This window comes from Haemorhous mexicanus, chromosome 28, assembly GCF_027477595.1.
Source record: "Haemorhous mexicanus isolate bHaeMex1 chromosome 28, bHaeMex1.pri, whole genome shotgun sequence".
NCBI classification, from domain to species: domain Eukaryota; kingdom Metazoa; phylum Chordata; class Aves; order Passeriformes; family Fringillidae; genus Haemorhous; species Haemorhous mexicanus.
Window position 1 is genome coordinate 5,208,390 of NC_082368.1, and position 20,209 is coordinate 5,228,598.

At 60.5% G+C, this 20,209-nt stretch overlaps 1 protein-coding gene across 11 annotated transcripts; it reads left to right on the forward strand.

Annotated features, from left to right (window-relative positions):
- Positions 1–1,318: 1,318 nt before the first annotated feature.
- UBTF (upstream binding transcription factor) lies at positions 1,319–18,596 on the forward strand. Of its 11 annotated transcripts, none has more exons than XM_059869180.1 (22): positions 1,319–1,466; positions 5,248–5,381; positions 8,288–8,463; positions 8,740–8,823; positions 9,421–9,576; positions 10,300–10,364; positions 10,940–11,069; positions 11,502–11,612; positions 11,897–12,030; positions 12,610–12,751; positions 13,051–13,092; positions 13,801–13,914; positions 14,047–14,202; positions 14,586–14,741; positions 14,956–15,066; positions 15,154–15,242; positions 15,412–15,601; positions 15,854–15,901; positions 16,142–16,210; positions 16,583–16,729; positions 17,051–17,170; positions 17,553–18,596. In XM_059869180.1, the coding sequence occupies exons 2-22, from the start codon at positions 5,324–5,326 to the stop codon at positions 17,664–17,666; spliced, it is 2,412 nt and encodes an 803-aa protein (XP_059725163.1). In that variant the 5' UTR covers positions 1,319–1,466; positions 5,248–5,323; the 3' UTR covers positions 17,667–18,596. The 11 variants fall into 11 exon arrangements, with proteins under 11 accessions (XP_059725163.1, XP_059725162.1, XP_059725167.1 ...); XM_059869179.1 differs by lacking the exon at positions 1,319–1,466 and adding an exon at positions 1,911–2,045; XM_059869184.1 differs by lacking the exon at positions 1,319–1,466 and adding an exon at positions 1,911–2,045 and having other exon boundaries at positions 10,940–11,060.
- Positions 18,597–20,209: the final 1,613 nt, after the last annotated feature.

Sequence of the window (20,209 nt, forward strand, 5' to 3'; positions counted from 1 at the left end):
AACAAAAGCCCCAAAATCTCATTGGGAGAATTAAGACTAGAGCACATTGACAACTCCATTGATTTTAAAAAAATCCCTGAAAAATTAGAAATGTCAATTTTCACATGTTGGGCCTGATTGGCTCTAATTTTTTTTTTTTTTAATTTTTTTTTTTTTACTTTCATAATTTTTCCCTCTTGCAAAATAGCAACAATTCCTGAAATTCAGGGATCCAGCCCAGGCCCTTTTCCACACAGAATAAATACATATATTTTTATTTTTAAGCACTCACAGGAGGGATTAACCACCCGGCGCCAGTGCCGCCTGGCCGGGCTTGGCACAGCTCGGGCAGGACGTGGCGGAGGAGCCGGCTGTCCGCCTGTCCTTCCCTCTGCCTGATCCTTCCCTTCGGGATAAAGCCCAAATAAGCCACTCGCAGAGCCAGGCGCTACCCCCGCACCCCAAACCTGCCGGGTGCGTGCGTGCGTGTGTGTGTTACCCACATTTAGGGATTATTATATTTCTTATTTCCTTTTCCATATAAACAGGCGTGAAAAGCCCCCGGATTTCGGCCATGCCCATGCGGTCAGCCCGGGAGATGCGCGCAGCGCACCCAGCCGGGTGTCCACACGTTCCCAGAGCTCGTTCTGCATCCCCGGGGGAACCGCGCCGGTGGCCCCGGGGCTGCCGGAGCCGGCCCGGCCGGGAGCAGCGCCATGGCCGGAGCCGCTCGGAGCACGGCACGGCCGGGGCTGCGCCGGCCTGGAGCGGCCGTGCCCGGTGACCGGAGCCGGCCGGAGCCCGCTGGCAGCCGGGGAGGCCCGGCCGTAGCGCAGCCAGCCGAGCTACTCGGTGCCGCGGCGGCATCCGGTGCCACGGGAGCTGCCGGTACCGGAGGGCCGGCCGGCACCGTGCAGGAAGCCGCCGCCGCGGTCGGTGCTATGGAAGCAGCCGGTACCGGTGGGGTGTTCGGTACCGCGGCGGCCGCCGGGCTGGCCGGTGGCACGGAAGCAGCCCGGGATGGCCCGTACTGTGCCGGGAGCCGGGATGGCCGGGAATGTGCAGGCGCTGCCCGGCCGGGATTGGCTGCGGGGAATGACGCCCAGCACAACAAAGGTGGAGTTGGAGAAATTCCATTAAAAAAAATTAAGAGAGAGAGAGAGAGAGAGAGAGAGAGAGAGAGAGAGAGAGAGAGAGAGAGAGAGAGAGAGAGAGAGAGGGAGAGGAGAGAAAGGGAGCGGAGGGAGGGAGGAGGGGAGGAAGCTGCCCCTCGCCCGCCCCGCCGGGCAGAGCCCCCCCCGCCGCCGTGTCCCGGGGCCGCGGGGCGGGCAGGAGCGCGGCCCCGCCGTGCCGTGGGGGCCCGGCTCGGCTCCCCCCCCCCTTTCCGCTTCCCCCCCTTTATTTTTTTCCCCCTCATCTCTCTTTTTCCCCCCCTATTTTTTTTTTTTTTTTCTTTATGCAAACGCCGGCCGAGGATTGTTGCACATGTAAGGAGATTTTTTTTTTTTCTTCCTCCCTTCCCCCCCCCCACCCCACCCCCCCCTCCTTTCCCTCCTCTTCTCCTTCCTCCTCCTCCTCCTCCTCTTTTTCTTCTCACCACAGTGTTGCAAAAGCAAAGAGCAATAAAAAACCCGGCGGAAAGCGGCGGCGGGGCGGCGGGGCTGGCGGGGAGATCCCGGCGGATCCCGGCGCGCTCAGCCCGGCTGATTGGAAGAGCGAACGCAGCGCCATGGAGGCGGGGGAAAGCGCGATCGTCTCTGCGGGGACTGGAGCGCGTCCACGCCCGGGGCCAGCGCTGCAGAGCTGGCCGCCGTTCAACCGCCGCTCCCCCGCCCCGGCCCCGCCGAGCGAGCCCCGAGCCCCCGCCGCCCCCCAAAGCGGCGGCCCCGCCGGTACGTGCCCGCGCCGGGGGAGCCGCCGCCGCCGTGCCCCGCCGCGCCGCGCCGTGCCCGCCGCCCGGGCTCGCCATTCGCCGCCGCGCCGCTCCGCCGGCGGGGCTGGAGGAGGCGCTTTGTTCCTCCCCGGGCTCCCGCTGCCGCCGCCGCCACCGCCGCGCTCCGGGCTCGGTAAGGCGCTCCGCCGCCGCTCCGACGGGAACGGGGAGGGGGTCGCGCCCACCGGAGCGATTTTTTTTTTTTAGAGAGAGATAGATAGATAAATATAAAAGAGAGGATTTTTTTTTTTTTTTTTTTTAGAAAGGCTGGTTTCGCGCAGGCCCCGCGGGCAGGAAGCCGCCGCCGCCACCGCCGGGGCTCGCCCGCCTCGCCCGCCCGCGGGGGGCACCGCGCTGGGGCTCGGGGCGGGGGGCAGCGCCCGGCTCGGCGGCCCCGGTGTGCCCCCCCCTTCTCTCCCTCCTTTTTCCCTTCCCTCTCCTCCTCCTCGCTCCCTCCCTCCTTCCCGCTCGCCTTCCCTCCCTCCTCCCCGGTGCCGCAGCTGGATTTCGGGGGCAGGCTTCCAGCGCTGCCCGCTTGTTTTTCCCGAGCCCGGGTGAGTCCCGCGCCGCGGCGGGAGCTGGGCGCCGCGCTCCGCCGGTGCGTGCCGGGGCTCGGCCGACCCCCCCCTGCGCTTCATCTCCCCTTATCCTCGCTATATCCCCTCTTTATCCCTTTTTTCTCCTTATTTTCTTTTTATCGATATTTTTTTTCCTCCCCCTCTTTTTTTTTTTTTTTTCCGCCCTTCACCCCCCTTCCCTTCCTTTCTTCCCTCCGGACCGGGAGCGGGGCTCCAGCTCCCCGCTGGGTGGGTGGGTGTTTGCGGGCTCGAGGAGGGGTCGCGGAGAGAAAAGAGGGGGGTAAGAAAGGGAGGAAAGGAAAGGAAAAAGGAGGAAAGGAAAAGCGAGGAGGGGGCGGCGGTGGGGAAAAAGAGAGGGGGGGAGGATCGGGTAGGAGCCGCTCCCCGGGGGTCGGTGCGGGGAGGTCGCGCTGCCCTCGCCCGGCTCGCTGCAGCTGCCCGGCCGCCCCCAGCCGGGCATCCCCGCCCCCCCTTCCCCCTCCTCCTCCTCCTCCTCCTTCTTCTCCTTCTCCTTCTTCTTCTTCCCCCAGCGGCTCCGGCGGCGGGGTTGGGGCTGCGGCGGCTCGGTTAGAGCTCCCCCCCACACCCCCCCCGCCTCCAACCTCCTCCCTCCTTCTTCCACCACCACCTCCTCCTCCTCCTCCCCCTTAGCAGCCCGGAGAGGTGGGTTTGTCTCGGCTTTATAACCGCGGGTGGAGGGGAAGGAGCGGCGGGCGGAGGCGGGCGCAGCCCGGCCATTGTGTGCCGCGGCGGAGAGCGGCCGGTAACGATGGGGGGATGCGGGGGGGATGCGGTGAGGGGGGGGATGAAGCAGCGCATCGCATCGCTCCGGGGGGCCGGGGGTGCGGAGAGGGGCCGGGGAAGCGCTCCGCGTTCCCCCGGCCCCTCTCCGTACCCCCGGCCCCCCGAACTCGCCTTCCATTGTCTGCCCGGGTGTTGTTGGAGGGAAAGAAAAAAAGGGGGGGGGGGCTCAGCTCGCTGGCGCCCGGGTGGGAACCGGGGGCGGGGGAGGCGCCGCCGGGGCCGCCCGCGCTCGGTCCCACCCGGTTCCTGCTGCCTGGTGGAGGAGGAGACTGGAGCTGGCCGGCGGCGCAGGGCATGTGCGGGCTCCCCGCCTCCGCCCGCCGGCCCGGCCCCTTCCTCCCCCGCCTCCTCCTCCTCCTCCTCCTCCTCCCCCCCTCCGGGCGCGGGATCCGGTCCCCCCCCGGCTCCCCCGCGGGGGGATCCCGCACCCCCTCCCCGCGCGCCCCCCGGGGATCCCGGTGCGCGCGCACCGCCCCGCCCCGCCATGATCCCACGGATCCCTCCCCCTGTCGCGATCCCGCCTTTCGCGACACCCCCACACGTCCCCCCCGGTTGCGATCCCCCGCTCCCACCCCGGGGCGATCCCCGCTTTCACACCGCCCGGGGGCTGGGCTTGATCCCACCCCGCGGCGATCCCTCGGCCGGCCCCGGGGGTGGTCCTAGGTCCGCCCCCCGCGGGGGTTGATCCAAGCCTGGAGCGGTTCCCCCCATCCCTTCAGGGTTCGTCCCGCCCCGGGCGATCCTCGGTCCCACGCTGGAGGGGTCTGCACGCCCCTCATCCGCCCCCAGGTGATCCCGCAGCCCCCCCAGGGCGGATCTCCCTCAGGGGGTCCCACATTCGGCCCCTCCGGGGGCTGGCCCGGCCCCCGGGCCTGGCGGGGCCTGCACCCCGCGGTGCTCCCGCATTCCCCTCCCGCAGCTCATCTACCCCGGGGGCCATCCCGGATCCTGCCGGGGGCCCGGGGTTTCTGCATCCCTGGGCAGTCCCCCTGCCCTCCCCGGGTGCTCCTCCCTCAGGCCCAGCGCCCGGTTCTGCCGGAAGCCCTTGGACCCCCTCCCCAGGGCCCCCCCAAGCCCAGCTCCTCCCTAGGCCTGGGCCTGCTCCCCCCAGGCCTGCGGCCTGTCCCTCAGGGGATCCCCCTGAGGCCTCCTGCCTGCTCTGCCCTCCAGGGAGTCCCCCAATGGGATCCCCCATGGGGATCCCCCCAGGCTACCGTCCTGCCACCCCCTCTGCCCCCAGCCAAGCTTTGGGGTCTCCCTCCCTAGGTTATCCTTCACCATGGAGACATAAGATCCTTTCTAATGGGGTCTGAGGGCATCCTTGCCCTGGAGCCCCCCCCCCGTTGAAATAACTTCCTCCAGCTTGTTCTCCTCCCTTCGGAGACCCCTGAATGCCCCCGAGGTCCCCAAATGCCCCCCCCCATCACTTGGATCTGGGGGACCCCTCTCTTCTCCAAGCATGTCCCCACCTCTGGGGAGGATTTTGCTGGATCTGTGGTGGGCCTTCCTTTGAAACCCCCATTTTGCAGTGGGGGGAGTGAGCCCCCTTACAGGAGATCCCTTGGAGCCCTCTTGCCTCAGATTCTCTTCATCCCAGGTTTTTGGGTCCCACCCACCCCAGGGAGCCACCTTGAACCTGTCTCCTCTGGGATTTATTTGGATCCCTCTCAGATCCTTCCCCCCACCTTGGAGACAAACCCCTGGACCCTTCTCCCCTGCCCACACACCCCTTTTCTCCTCCCCTGACCATCGTGGGGGTCACGTCACCACGAGGGATCCCTCCTGCTAGAGCTCTCCCCAGACCTCACAGGGATGGATGGGAGGGGGTATTCCTGCACTCATTCCCTGGGAACGGAGAGGATGTGTGGATCAAGTTTCCCCCATTCCCCGTTAGGAGTTGGGGGCCCCCCATCCTGGTGGGGATGCCTAGCAGGGTTCTCCCTTTCCTTGCAGAGCTGTGTGGGAGTGATTTTGGGAAGAGGGTGAGGAGGGAGCCAGCGGGACCACGCTGGGCACAGGCAGGTGGAGGATGAACGGCGAAGCTGAGTGCCCTGCAGACCTGGAAATGACAGCTCCCAAAAACCAAGGTGAGCCCCCGGCAGCTCCCCCCGGCATGTGCTCCCAGAGAAATGCTGTTGGCACGCTTAAAAATAATAATAAATAAACCTCGGAGCGCCCCTTTTCTCAGAGGGATGGAGAGGGAGGAGGGGTGGGGGATCTGTGATCCTGTCTGCCAGTGGGTTGAGGTGGGGGGGGAATCTGCCTGTCCGAGTTCTGATCCCCCACGGGGAACACACACACACGTGTACGAGCACATGGATTCATGCTCCAGTGCACCAGCAGCCCCTTGGCACTGGGATGCTCTTGGAGGGACTGGAGTTCCAGGGGGATTGGGAAGGGGGGGCTGGCACAGAGGTGCTGCCCTCCCTGCTCACATCTGGGCTGCATTAAAAGCCGAGCCATTACCTTGGGCCTCCAGCTTCCAGACCCCAGCATGACATCAGAGCTTTGACTTTTATTGGAAAAGGGGCAGGAAAACAAGGGAAACAAGAGAGATGTTTGTTTAGGGCAGCTCGCAGGGCTCTGCCACTCCACCCCTTAAAAACCCCCCGGGTCCCCCAAACCTGTGGAGCGCCGTCCAGCCCCTCACACCTGCCAGGTCCCCCCGTTTTCCTCCTTCCCTGCTGCAGTCGGGGTTGTTGCCTCGAGCGAACCCAGCTGGAGCACGTGTCCTTCTCCGGGACTTGAGATGGATTTAATTACACCGGGGCAGCTTTCCTAATATAGACCCGGCCCGGCCGGTGCCAGGAGAGCCGGGATAAATCGGTCCCAGGGCACAGACAGCCCCATTCATCCTGGTGGGTGAGCGACGCAACTCCAGCGTTTCTCAGCATGCCCCAGGTTGAGGGAGGGGCAACAGAGGGGTGGAGGGCTGAGTGTGGGGGTCCCTGTTGTCCCCACCCTGCTGCCAGCGAGGATTTTGGGATGTTTCCACTGGTTTTTTTATGTTTTCCTTTGGGATGTGGTTATTCCGGCTGTGTGCCAGTGGAGGGTTCACACAGGGCCAAAGGTCTCTGGCTGTTTCTGCATTCGAGGGGGGAAACTGAGGCACTGGGCTTGATGGGGGCAGGTTTGGGGGGGTGTCTCATCCCCTTCTCCATCCCCTCTGGATTTTTGTGGCTGTGCTGCTTTTGGTAATTCCTCCTGATTTCTGCAAGTAAAGTTGGCACCAGCTTCCCAGCCCTGTTCTGCCTCATTGGTCCTTGCCTGGGAGGCTTGGAAAGTGGACGGGAAAAACAGGAAGACGAATTTGGGGCTCTGTTCTCCCTCCCCCAGCTCTGATCTCCCCCAGCTCTGTAGGGAATGGGAGTTTCCCATCTCTTCTGCCTCTTCATGGTGTTTTGGGATGAAGCCATGAGCATGGGGACACACCCCAAGCCACCAGGCCCTCGCTTTCCAAGGGGGCTCTTTCTGTCTTCTCCCTCCTTTTTAATTCCTAATGAGGTCACTATAGGGACCAGCTGGATCCCAAACTGTTCCTGCCTTGACCCCCAACCAGGCAGGTCCAGGAGGGGAAATGGGATGTTGGGGGTCATGTCCTGGCTATGCTCCCTTCACCAGGTCCCGTGTGTCCTTTAACATCCCTTGCTTGGATTTGGGAATCCAGGGGTATTGTCCTTCCCCAAACTCCTGCAAGGGCAGGAGGTGGAGGTGGATTTCCTCATGTTGAGTCTTGAGTGGAAGGAGAACTGCAGCTGGAGAAATCTGTGCAGCTGGATATTTCTGGGAGCTTGGTTTCATCCCTGGAGATGGAGGGAGAGATGGTCCACTCAGATCCGTGACGAGCCACCATGTCCCCATCTCTGGGGGGCTCCATGTCCCGTAGGCAGCTCCAAGCACCTCAGCCTTCACCTGGCAGAGGTGTGAGGCAGGGAATGCCGTGGTGAGCCAGTCCTGCACTGTGGGAATCCCGGGTGCCCATCCCGGGGATGAGGCAGCCCTGGCTGTGTGGGCGGGTGGCTCCGGGCTCTGCTCCTCCTCCAGCCCATCCCCAGGGAATTTTCCTTCCGCTCCCAGGCCCCGCTGCATTCCCCAGGGCCACCCATGTTTGCAGAGCACCCTGGGCTGTGCTCCTCTGCTGGTGTGGAAGCTCAGAGCAGGGAGGAATTCCCCTGGCAAGGAAGCAGCCCCAAGGTTGGGGCAGGATGAGGCATTCAGGGCTAGGATATCCTGCCTGCTGCCTGTCCCAGCACGGTGCTGCTGCCTGTCCTGGCCTCCAGGTTGCTCCAAGCTCTCTGGCTTTGCCATGTGCCCATCCCACCCTTCCAGTAGCATGTTCCTATGGGAGCTGGGGATGCTCCTCCCAGCAGTTTGGGGGATATTGGGGTGATATGAACATCATCCTGCACTGTCAGGGACCCCTCTGTGACACAGGGGAGCTGTGCTGGGCTCTGCCCCCCCCTCAGTTTGTGGTCTGGGAGCTTTGACCTTGGCAGAGGTCACCATGGAGCTGGGCCCAGGTGATCGCAAAGCTGTCTGAGGTGCAGGAAAAGCAATGCTGAGGTTTTTCAGTTGCTCTGGACACATGCACTTAGAAAGTGGGCTTCCCTGCTTCCTGCTTGGCTGGAGAGCTCATTGCTCCCATGTCACTCTGCAGGGGTAGGAAATAGCCCTCTGCTCCCGTGCAGCAGAGCCATCCCTTATCTGATGGTTTTCTGGGATGAGCGAGTCTCTCTGGTTTGCACCGAGTGGAATTTCTAGCTTTGCCCAGATTGTTTTGGCCCATAGAAAGTTGCTCCAGGGTGATGGAAACAGCCACGTCCCTTTGATCTTTAATCTCGAGAGGCAGCATGTGGAGATTGCGTGTCCTGGCGTGCGGTCCGGAGCGGCACGCCGGGAGCTGTAGTCCCGGTGTCCTGCCGGGAAGGGAAGGGATGGGAAGGGAAGGGAAAAGGCTTCCTGCCCCTGGCTGATCCTGTTTCTCACTGCTCAGACCGCTGGTCGCAGGAGGACATGCTGACCCTCCTGGAGTGCATGAAGAATAACCTGCCCTCCAACGACGGGAGCAAGTTCAAAACCACTGAGTCCCACCTGGATTGGGAAAAAGTGGCTTTCAAGGACTTCTCAGGAGAGATGTGCAAGATGAAGTGGATGGAGATCTCTAATGAGGTAATTGATACCACTGGGGCTTCCTGGGGGCATTGTGGCAGGGTCCAAGTGTCCTGCTGACATTCCTGGGGCTGTTGGTATTGTCCAAGCTGAGTGCCCAGAGCCGTTGGTCATTGGTGCCGGCACCATCCCGCTGCTGTCAGCACTGTGACACCCTCAGAGGGGCTGGGATTGGTCATTTTTGGGGTGGCATTACAAAACCCAGTGGCTTTCTGCTCTGCTGGGGATCTGCCCTGTCCCCTATTCAAGTCTTTGTCTCTTGCATTTCCTGCACAGGTGAGGAAATTCCGGACCCTCACAGAGCTCATTATGGACGCTGAAGAGCATGTGAAGAATCCTTACAAAGGCAAAAAGCTCAAGGTATTGGGCAGGAATTAGGCTCAGTCCCTAAAGGGTGACCCCACACTTCCCCAGGATGTGGGCCTGTTGTCCCTGTGGCACCTCAGATCCACGTGGCTCCACCGTGGGAGCCCCTGCAGGCACCTCAGTGTCCCTAATCCTGGTGTCCGGCTGCCTGAGGCTCCGGAGGCCGTGGCTCTGGGCCTGGGCCAACTCCCGGGTACATTTAATATGGCTGGCTGTTCTGCTGGCAGCCTGCATCCAAGTTTAGCTCCAGAGGGGCTGGAAGCTGCTGTCCTATTCCTGGCCTGCTGGGTGCTTTCAGCTGGGTGGCCGATGGTCCATCCCAGGGAGCTGGGTCTCATCCCCTCCTCCTGCCCCAGTGTCCCCTCTTGCTCTGTGCTGACAGCTCTGGATGGCTGGAGGCTGCTCCCAAGGTTCCCAGCCATGGGATGCTGTAGTTTCTCATTCCCAGGAGTTTCCCCCTCCTTGCCTGCTTGGATCACCAGGAGGGGTGGATGGAGGCAGCCTCCAGGTCTGGGGAGCCATGGGTTAGGCTGTGCCTCAGTGGTGCTGCCAGCTCCATGCTCAGTGTCCTCCACTCTGCTGTCTCCCCAGAAACACCCTGACTTCCCCAAGAAGCCCCTGACTCCCTATTTCCGCTTCTTCATGGAGAAGCGAGCCAAATACGCCAAGCTTCACCCCGAAATGAGCAACCTGGATCTCACCAAGATCCTGTCCAAAAAATACAAGGAGCTTCCCGAGAAGAAAAAGGTATGGGGGGGGGGGGGGATGGTGGCGGGGTCAGCAAGCCCCTTCCCACCGTGTGCCTCTCTGTGCTGGGCTCTGCTCAGCTCTTCCAGTAAAACCAGCAGAGCTCCAGCTCTGCCTGGTGAGGGCTTAAAGCAGCTCTTGACAGGAGAAGCCAGGTGTTTGTTTAGTCCTGTCAGACCTGTAAGACTTCCTTGGCTTTTCCTGTCCTGGTTCCCAGGATCCCTGGGGTGGAGGCTGGTTGGGTCTGTCTGTTGGTCCCTCTCTTCCTGACGGACCTGGATGGTGGCTTTGCCACTGGGTGGATCTGTGTTTAAAGGGGTTAAGGCACACGCCCCACTGTGCCACCCTGTCTGGGTGAGGGGACACAGGGACAGGCTCTGGGAGAGGCTGGGAGCAGAGATCTGCCCACCTGGTGATGCCAGAGCCTGGGCAGGGCTTTGGGGGGCCCGGCTTTAACTCTGGAATGTCCAGGAAAAGTCCAGGGCACAAGGCCATGCTGTGCCTTTTCCCAGGGCTGCTGGGATACACAGAGAGGGGAAATGCCAGCTGCTGAGTCTTGGGCAGGCTGGAAACCCTCTGCAGGACCATTCCATGGGCTGGGGGAGCCCTTGAGTCCCTCTTGGGGTGGTGGGATGCACAGCCAGGTGAATAGGGATGTATCTTCCTGCCTGTTCCCTGGTGCTGACGTCCCTCTCCACCTCTGTGGTGGCTTTGTGTCCCCAGATGAAATACATCCAGGACTTCCAGCGAGAGAAGCAGGAGTTTGAGAGGAACTTGGCGAGGTTCAGGTGAGCAGGCAGCCCCCCCCCATATTTCCCCAGGCCCCTCCAGGCAGATCCACGTTCCGCTCCTGTGCATAGCTCATAGAGCCCACTGATGGGCTTTTGGCTTGAAGAGAAGGGGGAATTCAGCAAAAAGAGAGCAAGGAAAAGGTGTCTGAGAGCAGCCCTCCAGCTGGGAGACTGGATGAGGGGGAGAGCGGAGAACCAGCCATGCTCTGGGGGTCAGGGTCTGTGAGGTGGGGACAAGAGCCCTGCCAGCAGCACTGATAAAAGCTGAAGTGTCCCCCCGGTCACTCCAGACCTTCCTCTTGGACATGATTGCTGTGATCCAGGTGGATCCTGGCGTTCCCAATGACCTGCTGCTGCTTCAGGGTTGCAGCTGAGCCCAGAGATGGCTGTAGCCAATACTCCCCAAGGAGGGACAAACTTAAATCTCTCCTAAAACCCTCTTGCTCTTTTTGGGGGCCCCCCCCAGCCCCTGAGCCCATGGAGGCTCTGCCCTGCAGTGAGGTTAGGGGTGCTCTCCTTGCCACTGCCACCTCCCTGACGCTCTCCCTTCCCCACCTCCCTGCCTGCTGAAGGGAAGACCACCCGGATCTCATCCAGAACGCCAAGAAATCCGACGTCCCCGAAAAGCCCAAGACCCCCCAGCAGCTGTGGTACAACCACGAGAAGAAGATCTACTTGAAAGTGCGTCCAGATGTGAGTACGGTGGGTGGGAGTGAGTGTGAGTGTGAGTGCTGGGGGGTCCTGGACCCCGCTGCTGGGGGCAGGAGGGGGAAGGGAGAGAAGCATTTCAGGGGGTCGGGATGGAGGACACCGCTAGCAGCTCCCGGAGCCTGGACCGAGGTAAGGAAGGGCTCTGCACACCTGGAAGAGGCTCAGGAATCCAGCTCCCATTTTTTGCCAGGAAGGGGTGACCACAGCCTGAGTCAGGGCAGGAAAGGATTCCAGCACAGACATCCACCTCTGGCCATGCCCCCCACTCCCACACACCCCCACGGCTCCCAGCCACCCCATGCTGGGTGCTGTCAGGCCCCACCAGGCCACGCCATTTTTTTTGCCATTTTTTCATATTTTTTCATCCCTCTTTTTTTTTTGGATTTTACCCCTCTGCCCTCACCTCTGGCTTTGGGTTTTCAGGCCACCACGAAGGAGGTGAAAGAGTCGCTGGGCAAGCAGTGGTCTCAACTCTCGGATAAAAAGAGGCTGAAATGGATTCATAAGGCCCTGGAACAGCGGAAGGAGTACGAGGTAGGGAGCAGCCTCACCCGGTCCCCTCCACACTCATCCCAACATTCACTCCGAGCCACTCAGCATCCCAGCCTTGCGTGGCCTCTCCCGATAGCCAGCGTGGGGGTTCAGGCAGGTCCTGGCAGGTCCCTAGTGAGTCTGAGCCCTGCCTCTCCAGCCGTGTGCGAGGCAGGCAGCAGCATCCCCAGGCACAGGATTAGGGCAATGGTTGGCTTCTCTCTCCTCCTCCTCCGGGCCCGGCAGGCGGGGGTGACAGCCCCTGTGACCGCTCTCCATTCCCACAGGAGATCATGCGGGATTACATCCAGAAGCACCCGGAGCTGAACATCAGCGAGGAGGGAATCACCCGCTCCACCCTCACCAAGGCCGAGCGGCAGCTCAAGGACAAGTTCGACGGACGACCCACGAAGCCCCCACCGTGAGTCCTGTCCCTCCTGGAGCCACAGCCTGAGGGGATGCTGGTTCTTGCCAGACGGGAAACTGGACTCTGCTGGGCTTGGGAAGCCCAGATAACTTCTGGGATCACAGACACAGAGGGGTTAGATGGGGTTTATAGGACACATATCTTCATGGTCCAGCCTGGGAACAGCCTCCCCAGGGCAGTTTATGGTGACCATCCCTGCAAGTGTTCAAAAAGTGTGGATGTGGCACTTGAGGACATGGTTTAGTGGTAGCCTTGGCAGTGTTAGTTCATGGTTGGACTGATGATCTTAGAGGGCTTTTCCAGCCTTAAAGACTACATAGTTCTCTGGTGATCCCTTTAAACCAGTCCTTAAATATACATCAAATACACATTTTGGGGAGAATCTGAGCGAGGTTTACAGTGATACTCTGGCTTTTAGGGGGTGATTCAGCACCCAGCTGCCCTAGAACAAAGGCACTTTACTTCCTTGCCTGGTGCAACCTAGCTGGGAGGTTTTGGGGAGGCTTTTTGCACTGAGGCAGCTGCACAGGGGCAAGTTTTCCCTAACACTGCGTCCCTCTGTGGGTTTTTCAGGAATAGCTACTCCCTGTACTGTGCAGAGCTGATGGCCAACATGAAAGACGTGCCCAGCACAGAGCGGATGGTGCTGTGTAGCCAGCAGTGGAAGCTGCTCTCCCAGAAGGAAAAGGACGCCTACCACAAAAAGTGTGACCAGGTGAGTGGCTGAGGATGGGCAGGTAGGGGAAAAGGCAGGTGGGCACCAGTGCAGAGTCTGGGCTACAAATATCCCTGGAAACCAAGCCCTCACCTTTCCTCAGTCCCTGTGCTGGTCTGCATCACTGATTCTCCCTGAGGTCCTCGATCATCTCCCTTGATCTGTCTCCTGTGTGGGACAAGCAGATGGTCCAGGTGGAGGGTGCTGTTGCCAAGGGATTGGGGCTGGGTCAGGGGCTGCAAGGGGCAGGAATGGAGTGAGGGATCTCTGTGTAACCACACGTGTCCATCTCCTTCCAGAAAAAGAAAGATTACGAGATCGAGCTGCTCCGCTTCCTGGAGGTGAGTGATGAGGGGGTGCTCAGCCATCAGGTGCTGGAGATCCCAAATTTGGGAATGGGGAACTCTGCCCAGGGACTGGGATGACTTAAATGAGGAGCTGCCCTCTCTGCTCCCCCAAAACATGTCTATGCCCAGCTGTGGGTGCTGTGCAGGGGGTTGACCTTCCATCTGTCCTAATGCCTGACCCAGCATCTTCCAGTTGGGCACTGGGAGGTGAGGGTGGGCCCCCCGCTGGGAGGGGAGCTGGGGTGAGCAGAGGGCTAGAGCTGGAGGGGAGGCTGTTCAGTGGCTGTGGCTGTGCAGCCTCTCACTTCCTTCCCTCACCAGGCGTGGGCGGGGGAGCCGCACCGAGGCCACCCCAGCATCGTCCCCGTCCCCGGGCGGATGTGACGCGGCCCCGGCTGCGGCTGCAGGGCCACGAGGTGGAAAACCCAGGGGTGTGCCCAGACCCAGGCACCTGCCCACCTGCTTTCGCTGAGAAATGGCTGAGCTGGGGGAGAGGGACACTGCCCAGATAGGGGGTGACAGTATGGGGACCCCCAGTCTGTACACGTGCAGGTCCAGATGCTGGTCCTGACTGGGACAGGATGTGGATCAGGACACCCAAGTGCATTAATTCCCCTTCCCCAGAGTCCCTATTCCCCAACTGCCTCAAGGCCTCATTAGCACTGGGCTGTCTAACCATGTCTCTCCTCCTGTGCCACCCAGAGCCTGCCCGAGGAGGAGCAGCAGCGGGTGCTGGGCGAGGAGAAGATGCTGGGCAGCAACCGGAAAGGGGCGACGAGTCCTGCATCCAAAAAATCCTCACCAGAGACCGGCAAGGTGGGAGCAGCCCCGGGAGGGACGGGGCAGCACCTGCCAGAGCCTTGGGATGGGGTTGTGCATCTCAAGGGGCTTGGGGGGCTGCAGTCCCTGCATGGGCTCTCCCCCTCACAGCCCCGTGTGCCCCCTCAGGCCAGCTCGGAGAAGCCCAAGCGGCCCATCTCAGCCATGTTCATCTTCTCGGAGGAGAAGCGGAAGCAGCTGCAGGAGGAGCGGCCGGAGCTGTCGGAGAGCGAGCTGACCCGGCTCCTGGCCCGCATGTGGAACGACCTCTCCGAGAAGAAGAAGGTGGGTACCATCCCTCTGTTCCTCCTCCATCTCTACTGCTCCTGTGGGCATCTCGGGCAGTGCAGGGGGTGCTCCTGTCCTTGTCCTGCACCACGGGGCACAAATATCCCCTGGAGCATCTCAGTGACCTGTCACACAGGTGCCAGTGTCAGCACTGGCTGTGCCTCCCCCTCTAATCACCTGGGGGGGGTCAAAACCCACCAGATAAAGAAACCTTAGAGGGGCCTTGACCCTCAGTTTTAAGGCTTTGGTGGTTTTCCTGATGGGGGGAGTCCTGAGATGGGGTTGGGGGCTGTAAGTGCTACTGTGGGGAGCTCCAGTGTCCCCCTGGTGTTGGGGGCTGTGTCCCAGACGTGCCCCCTGACCCCATGCCCCCTGCCCAGGCCAAGTACAAGGCGCGGGAGGCGGCGATGAAGGCGCAGTCAGAGAAGAAGCACGGCTCAGATAAGGAGGAACGTGGGAAGCTGCCTGAGTCTCCCAAAACTGCTGAGGAGATCTGGCAACAGAGCGTCATTGGGGACTACCTGGCTCGTTTCAAGGTGAGGAGTGGGCTGGGAAAGGGGCTGGAGGTGGGATCATCACTCCCACCAATAGGAATTCCCAGGAATTTCTCTCTGGCTCTCACACCTGGGTTTGGGCTGGGAGCCGTGGGGAGGATGGGGGTCCCAGGGGGAGCAGTGCCCCAGCAGCAGCACAACAATGTCCCAGGATTTTTGAATGCACTTGATGCATCGTGGTGGTTCTGTCCCACAGAACGACCGGGGCAAAGCGCTGAAGGCCATGGAGGCCACTTGGAACAACATGGAGAAGAAAGAGAAGCTGATGTGGATCAAGAAGGCAGCGGAGGATCAGAAGCGATACGAGGTGGGTCTCTGCCCCATCCTGCCTCTCACCGTGTCCCTTAGCCAGCCCTGCCCCTCTCCCTGACCCTCTCTCTCTCCTGTGGCTCAGAGGGAGCTGAGTGAGATGCGGGCCCCTCCGTGCTCCACCAACTCCACCAAGAAAATGAAATTCCAGGGAGAGCCGAAGAAACCCCCAATGTGAGTACCTGGGATGTGACAAACTGGGTCTGGCTGTGCTGGTGGGAAGGGCTTGGAACAAGAGGAGGGAGGGTGGGTTGGACCCTGGTGTGTGGCTGGACAGGGGTTATGAGCACCTGAGTTGTCTGTGCCCCCTGTCCCAGCCCGGTCCCTGCGCTCTCCTGTGCAGGAACGGTTACCAGAAGTTCTCCCAGGAGCTCCTGTCCAACGGGGAGCTGAACCACCTCCCACTGAAGGAGCGCATGGTGGAGATCGGCAGCCGCTGGCAGCGCATCTCCCAGGGCCAGAAGGACCACTACAAAAAACTGGCAGAGGAGCAGCAGAAACAGTACAAGGTGCACCTCGACATCTGGCTCAAGGTGGGTGCTGGATCCCGACGCCTGGTGGGAGACTGGGATCCCTTGGTTTTGGGGATGGTGTTTGGCGTGGTCTCTGTTCCCACCCCTCCTGCGGAAACCACCACCTCCAGGCCATTTTTTGACATTTTGTAACTTTAAAGGATAAAAGTAACATACTTGAGGAGGCTGTGCCCTGTGCTAGAGCCCTTCCCCGCTCCATCCCCCATTCTGTTCCATGCCTTCCCATTCCTGACTGTGTCCCTGTCCCCACAGAGCCTCTCGCCCCAGGAGCGGGCTGCGTACAAGGAACACATTTCCAACGTGAGTATCCATGTGGCACTGCTGTGCTGGGATCCCAGGAGTTTGGGAGTGGGATGGGGCTACCGGGGGCTTGGGACTGGGCAGGATCAGTCCTGGGTGAGGTTTGGATATGCAACACTCCAGAGAGCCCCTCCAGTGGGGATTTGTCCCCATGGCAGCTCAGCAGTGGGATTTTCTCTGGGCTGGACACTGGGAAGGAGCTGGACTTGAGCCCTAAAAGGCTCTGTTTTGTTCCCACAGAAACGCAAGAGCATAGGGAAGATCCGGGGTCCCAACCCCAAGATGAAGCCAACGATGCAGTCCAAGTCGGTGAGTCACAGCAGCCCCATGGGGCCACCCATCCCTCCCTGGGGAGCATGTCAGGGGGGACCCACACCCCTTGTCTGAGGCATCCTTTGTGCTTCCAGCTGCCTGCCCTGTCCTCAAAACCATAAACTTTCCCCAAATCCCTGCTCAGAACCCATCCAGGTTGGATTTTGACCCTGGTACCTGCTCTGGGACCCTTTTTGGTGCAATTCTCAGTGTAAATGGGGAAAAGCTCCCAGCAAGGTGTGGGGTAGGGAATCACCTGATCTGCTCGATGGCTGGAGGAGCCCAAAGGGGCATTGTCAGGGATGGGGTGGGAGCTGCACCCATGGGTGTGGAGGTCCAGGAGCTCACCGAGCCCCTCCTGATCTGCAGGAGTCAGAGGACGATGACGAGGAGGAAGAGGAGGAGGAAGATGACGATGAAGATGAGGATGACGATGATGACAACGGTGACTCGTCAGAGGAAGGCGGCGACTCCTCAGAGTCCAGCAGCGAGGAGGAGAGCGAGGACGGGGATGAGGTGAGGCCGTGGCACGGGGAGGGCACAGGGCCCCCCTCACCCTCCCCCGGGGCTGGGGGGCACCTGCAGCCGGGCTCAGATAGATCCGTGGTGGAGGAGCCCCCCCTGGGAAGCAGGGGGACGTGGGGAGAAGAAGGGGGAGCAGGATCCCCCCCGGAGTTCCCGGGGAGGGCACGAGGAGCAGCCGCGGGGCGTAGTCAGGAGCAGCCTCGGGACCTAGAGGTGCGGGGGGATGTGCAGAGCCCCCAGTGAGCAGAGAAAAATCTCCTGTCTTTTTCCTGGTGGAGATACTGAGTCTGGTCTCGGCTCCGTTTGCGCCAGTGTGAATGCCGAGTAAGTCACCAGAGTCAAAGCTTTACACCGGTGCAACTGAAATCAGACTATGCTGGATGGCGCTGGGGGCAGAAACCGTGTCCGTGCCTTGTGCTCGCCACCGGACAGGTGAGGTGTTTCCACCCCCTCGCTGGTCTCAGCTCACGCCTCTTCCTTCCCTGGCTTTAGAGGGGGGAAACTGAGGCCCGAGGCGGGTCGGGTAGCCTCCCTCGGATCGTGTAGCGAGGCAGTGGCAGAGGTGAGGGCAGGACCCCGCGCGCTGCTCCGGCACATCCCCCGGCACCCCGAGCTGAGCCCTCGCTAACTCACTCCTGGCTCCTGCCCGTGTCCCTCCTCCTCCTCCCCCAGACCCCCGGGGGCAGCGATGGGAGGGTGGGGGTCACACCCCCGCCCTATGGGACCCCTGCGGGGAGGGTGAGCAGGGGACAAAGAGGTGATGATGACTAACCCTGCCCTGACCTCTCCCTCCTTTCTGCCATCCTCTTCCCAGAACGACGAGGATGATGAGGATGAGGATGATGAGGATGAGGATGACAACGACTCAGAGGGCAGCAGCAGTTCCTCCTCCTCCTCGGGGGACTCCTCCGACTCCGACTCCAACTGATCGGCCAAGCTCTTTGTAACGTCGTTTGGTTTCTCGGTTTCGGTCCCAAATCCTCCCTGCAGCCCCTCAGAATCCTTCCTCCTCTTCCTCCTGCCCCCCCGTGGGACCCCCAACGTGGGGAGCGGGGGCCAGGGGGACCCCTCCGCCGAGCTCACACTACGGAGGGGGATCAGGGGCTGCTTCCCCCAGGCTGGGGGGCGAGGAGAGAGCCCCCCACCCCTGCCCCCTGCTTTACTCCCGAGGGGAAGCGATTTTTTTTTTGGAATTTCATTCTTTCCAGGGGGGTGTCTCTCCATCCCTACCCCCATAACCCCCTCGCTACCAGCTCTGGACTTTCTAGAAAGAGAAGAAAAACACACAGGAAAAAAAACAAACAAACCAACAACACCCCCCACACCTTTTTTTTTATTAAAAAACCCAGAAATGGGAAGAAAATCCCCCTGGCCACGCAGCCGCTCCGGCAGCGGGCGCGGAGCACGAGCCGAGGGGCTCAGGACTCAGCCGATGGGACAATGCCTCCTCGCAGCCCCCCCTGCCCTCTGCGCACCCCCAGCATCTTGGGGGTCCTCCCCACCCCCCAAAAAACCTTGTACAGTCTGGAAGCTGCCCCGGGAGCTGCCCGGGAACTCTACATCCACGGCACTTGGGAGCGCCGGCCAGGGACGGTGACCCGCGTGTCCCCGGGGGGGTGGGAGGGGTGTGGGTGTGTGTGCGAGCATGTGAGTGTGTGGGGGGGCACCGAGCGTGTGGGGGGGCACCGAGCGTGTGCGGGGGGGCACCGGGGCCACCCCTGGCAGCTCAGAGTGACCAAGGGGGGGCGCGGGGTCCCCCCCGCTCTGTTGTCGGTGGTTGTTGTGCCGTTGTATTTTATTTTATTTTTTTTGTTGTTGTTTTTTGTTTTTTTCCTTTTTATAAAACAAGAAAGATCCATCTTTTATTTTTCATTTCCCCCCTTTTCTCCTTTTTTCCCTTGCCCTCCTTCCCCACCACCCCCATTTTCCTCTCTGTCTCTGGTGAAGCTGCTCCTCTCCCTTCCTTCCAAATTCTGGGGGGGGGGACCAGAGCTCCCCTTGCCCAGTTAACCCCAGTGAACTCCAGTTCATGTCCCCCCTGACGGGGTCTCACCCACCCCGGGCCATGCTGTAAATTTTGGTGTGGTTTGGGTTTATTTTGGGGGGGTCAATGCCCCCTTCCCGGGAGGGGATGGGACCGTGGGGACCGGGGTGGGTGCATGGGGGGCCTGGCAGAGCCCCCCCCTTTTTTTAAGCAGACACGAGCACCAGCAATCCCACGGCACCTCCCTGCAGGGTTCTGTCCCCACCCCGTGCCACCCCCCAAAAACCCACCCAGTGTCATTGGGGACCCCCCCGAAACCCCCACTCTAATTGGGGGGGGGGCTCAGGATTTGTTCCTTCTGCCCCACCCCTCCCCCAATCCTGTCCCTGGAGAGGAGCTGGGCTGGGGGACAGGATTTGGGGAGCCCCAGAGAAGGGGATGGGGGGCCTGGGGGGGTTTCTCTCATTTTTCCCTTCACCCAAATCTCCCAAAGCTGTGGGGGCAGCAGGGGGGGGGCATGCTGCAGATTTCGGGTTCTGAGGGGTCCCTACCCCCCCAGCTCTGTAACACCCCCCATGTTTGCTGCTCTCAGCACCCCAAATCCAGCTCCCTGCAAAGACATTGAGGGGGTCCCCAGCACCCCCTGTCCTTGCCTCAGTTTGGGCTGAAAAAACACCATTTTGGGCAAACTACCCCCAGAGGTGGGGGAAGGGGGTGAAGCCGGGTGCTCCCGCACGGACAATCCCCCCGAGTCCCCCCGGGACCGGGGCCCCCAAGAGAACCCAGATGGTGTCCCCCTCCCCCAGTGTCCATCTGTCCGTCCCTCTGCTTCCCCCTCCCACTTACCCCAATCCATTTGGGATTTTCCTTTCATTTTCATCCCAATTTTTAATCGCCACCCCTCCCAAAATCCCCTAAGGGGAGCCCCCCCCAAATCCCTTTTTTTCTGCTGAATGTACCCAGCACTGTCGTGTTTTAGTGGATGTGTTTTTAGTACAAAAAAAAAGACAAAAAAAAAAAATTAAACCCCACCTTTTTTTCCCCCCCCACCTTTTTTTCTGTTTAAAAAAAAAAAAGGTAAAAAAAATGAAATAATAAAAAAGAAAAATTCTTACAGCGCCGACAATTTGGGAGGGGGGGGGAAAGACGTTTGCGCTGCAAGAGAATTCCTGAGTGCATTTTGGCACTGCCACAAAATCCCGGGATCCTTTAGATGGAAGTTCTTGTGAATTACGTTAAAAAAAAAAAAGGCAAAAAAACACCAAAAAAAAAAAAAAGATTAAAAAAAAATCATCTTTTTTTTCTAATATTTAAAGAGTGTTTTTGTAGGTTTAAAAAAAAGACAAAAAAAAAAGGAAAAAAAAAAGAAAAATAATAATAATCCCGACTCGGAATTTGTACGGCTGAGCGGGACGCGGGGGTTGCGTCCCCGCTTTCCCGGTTTGCTTGGGGTTTTGGTTCTTTTTGTTTCGTTTTGTTTTGTTTAT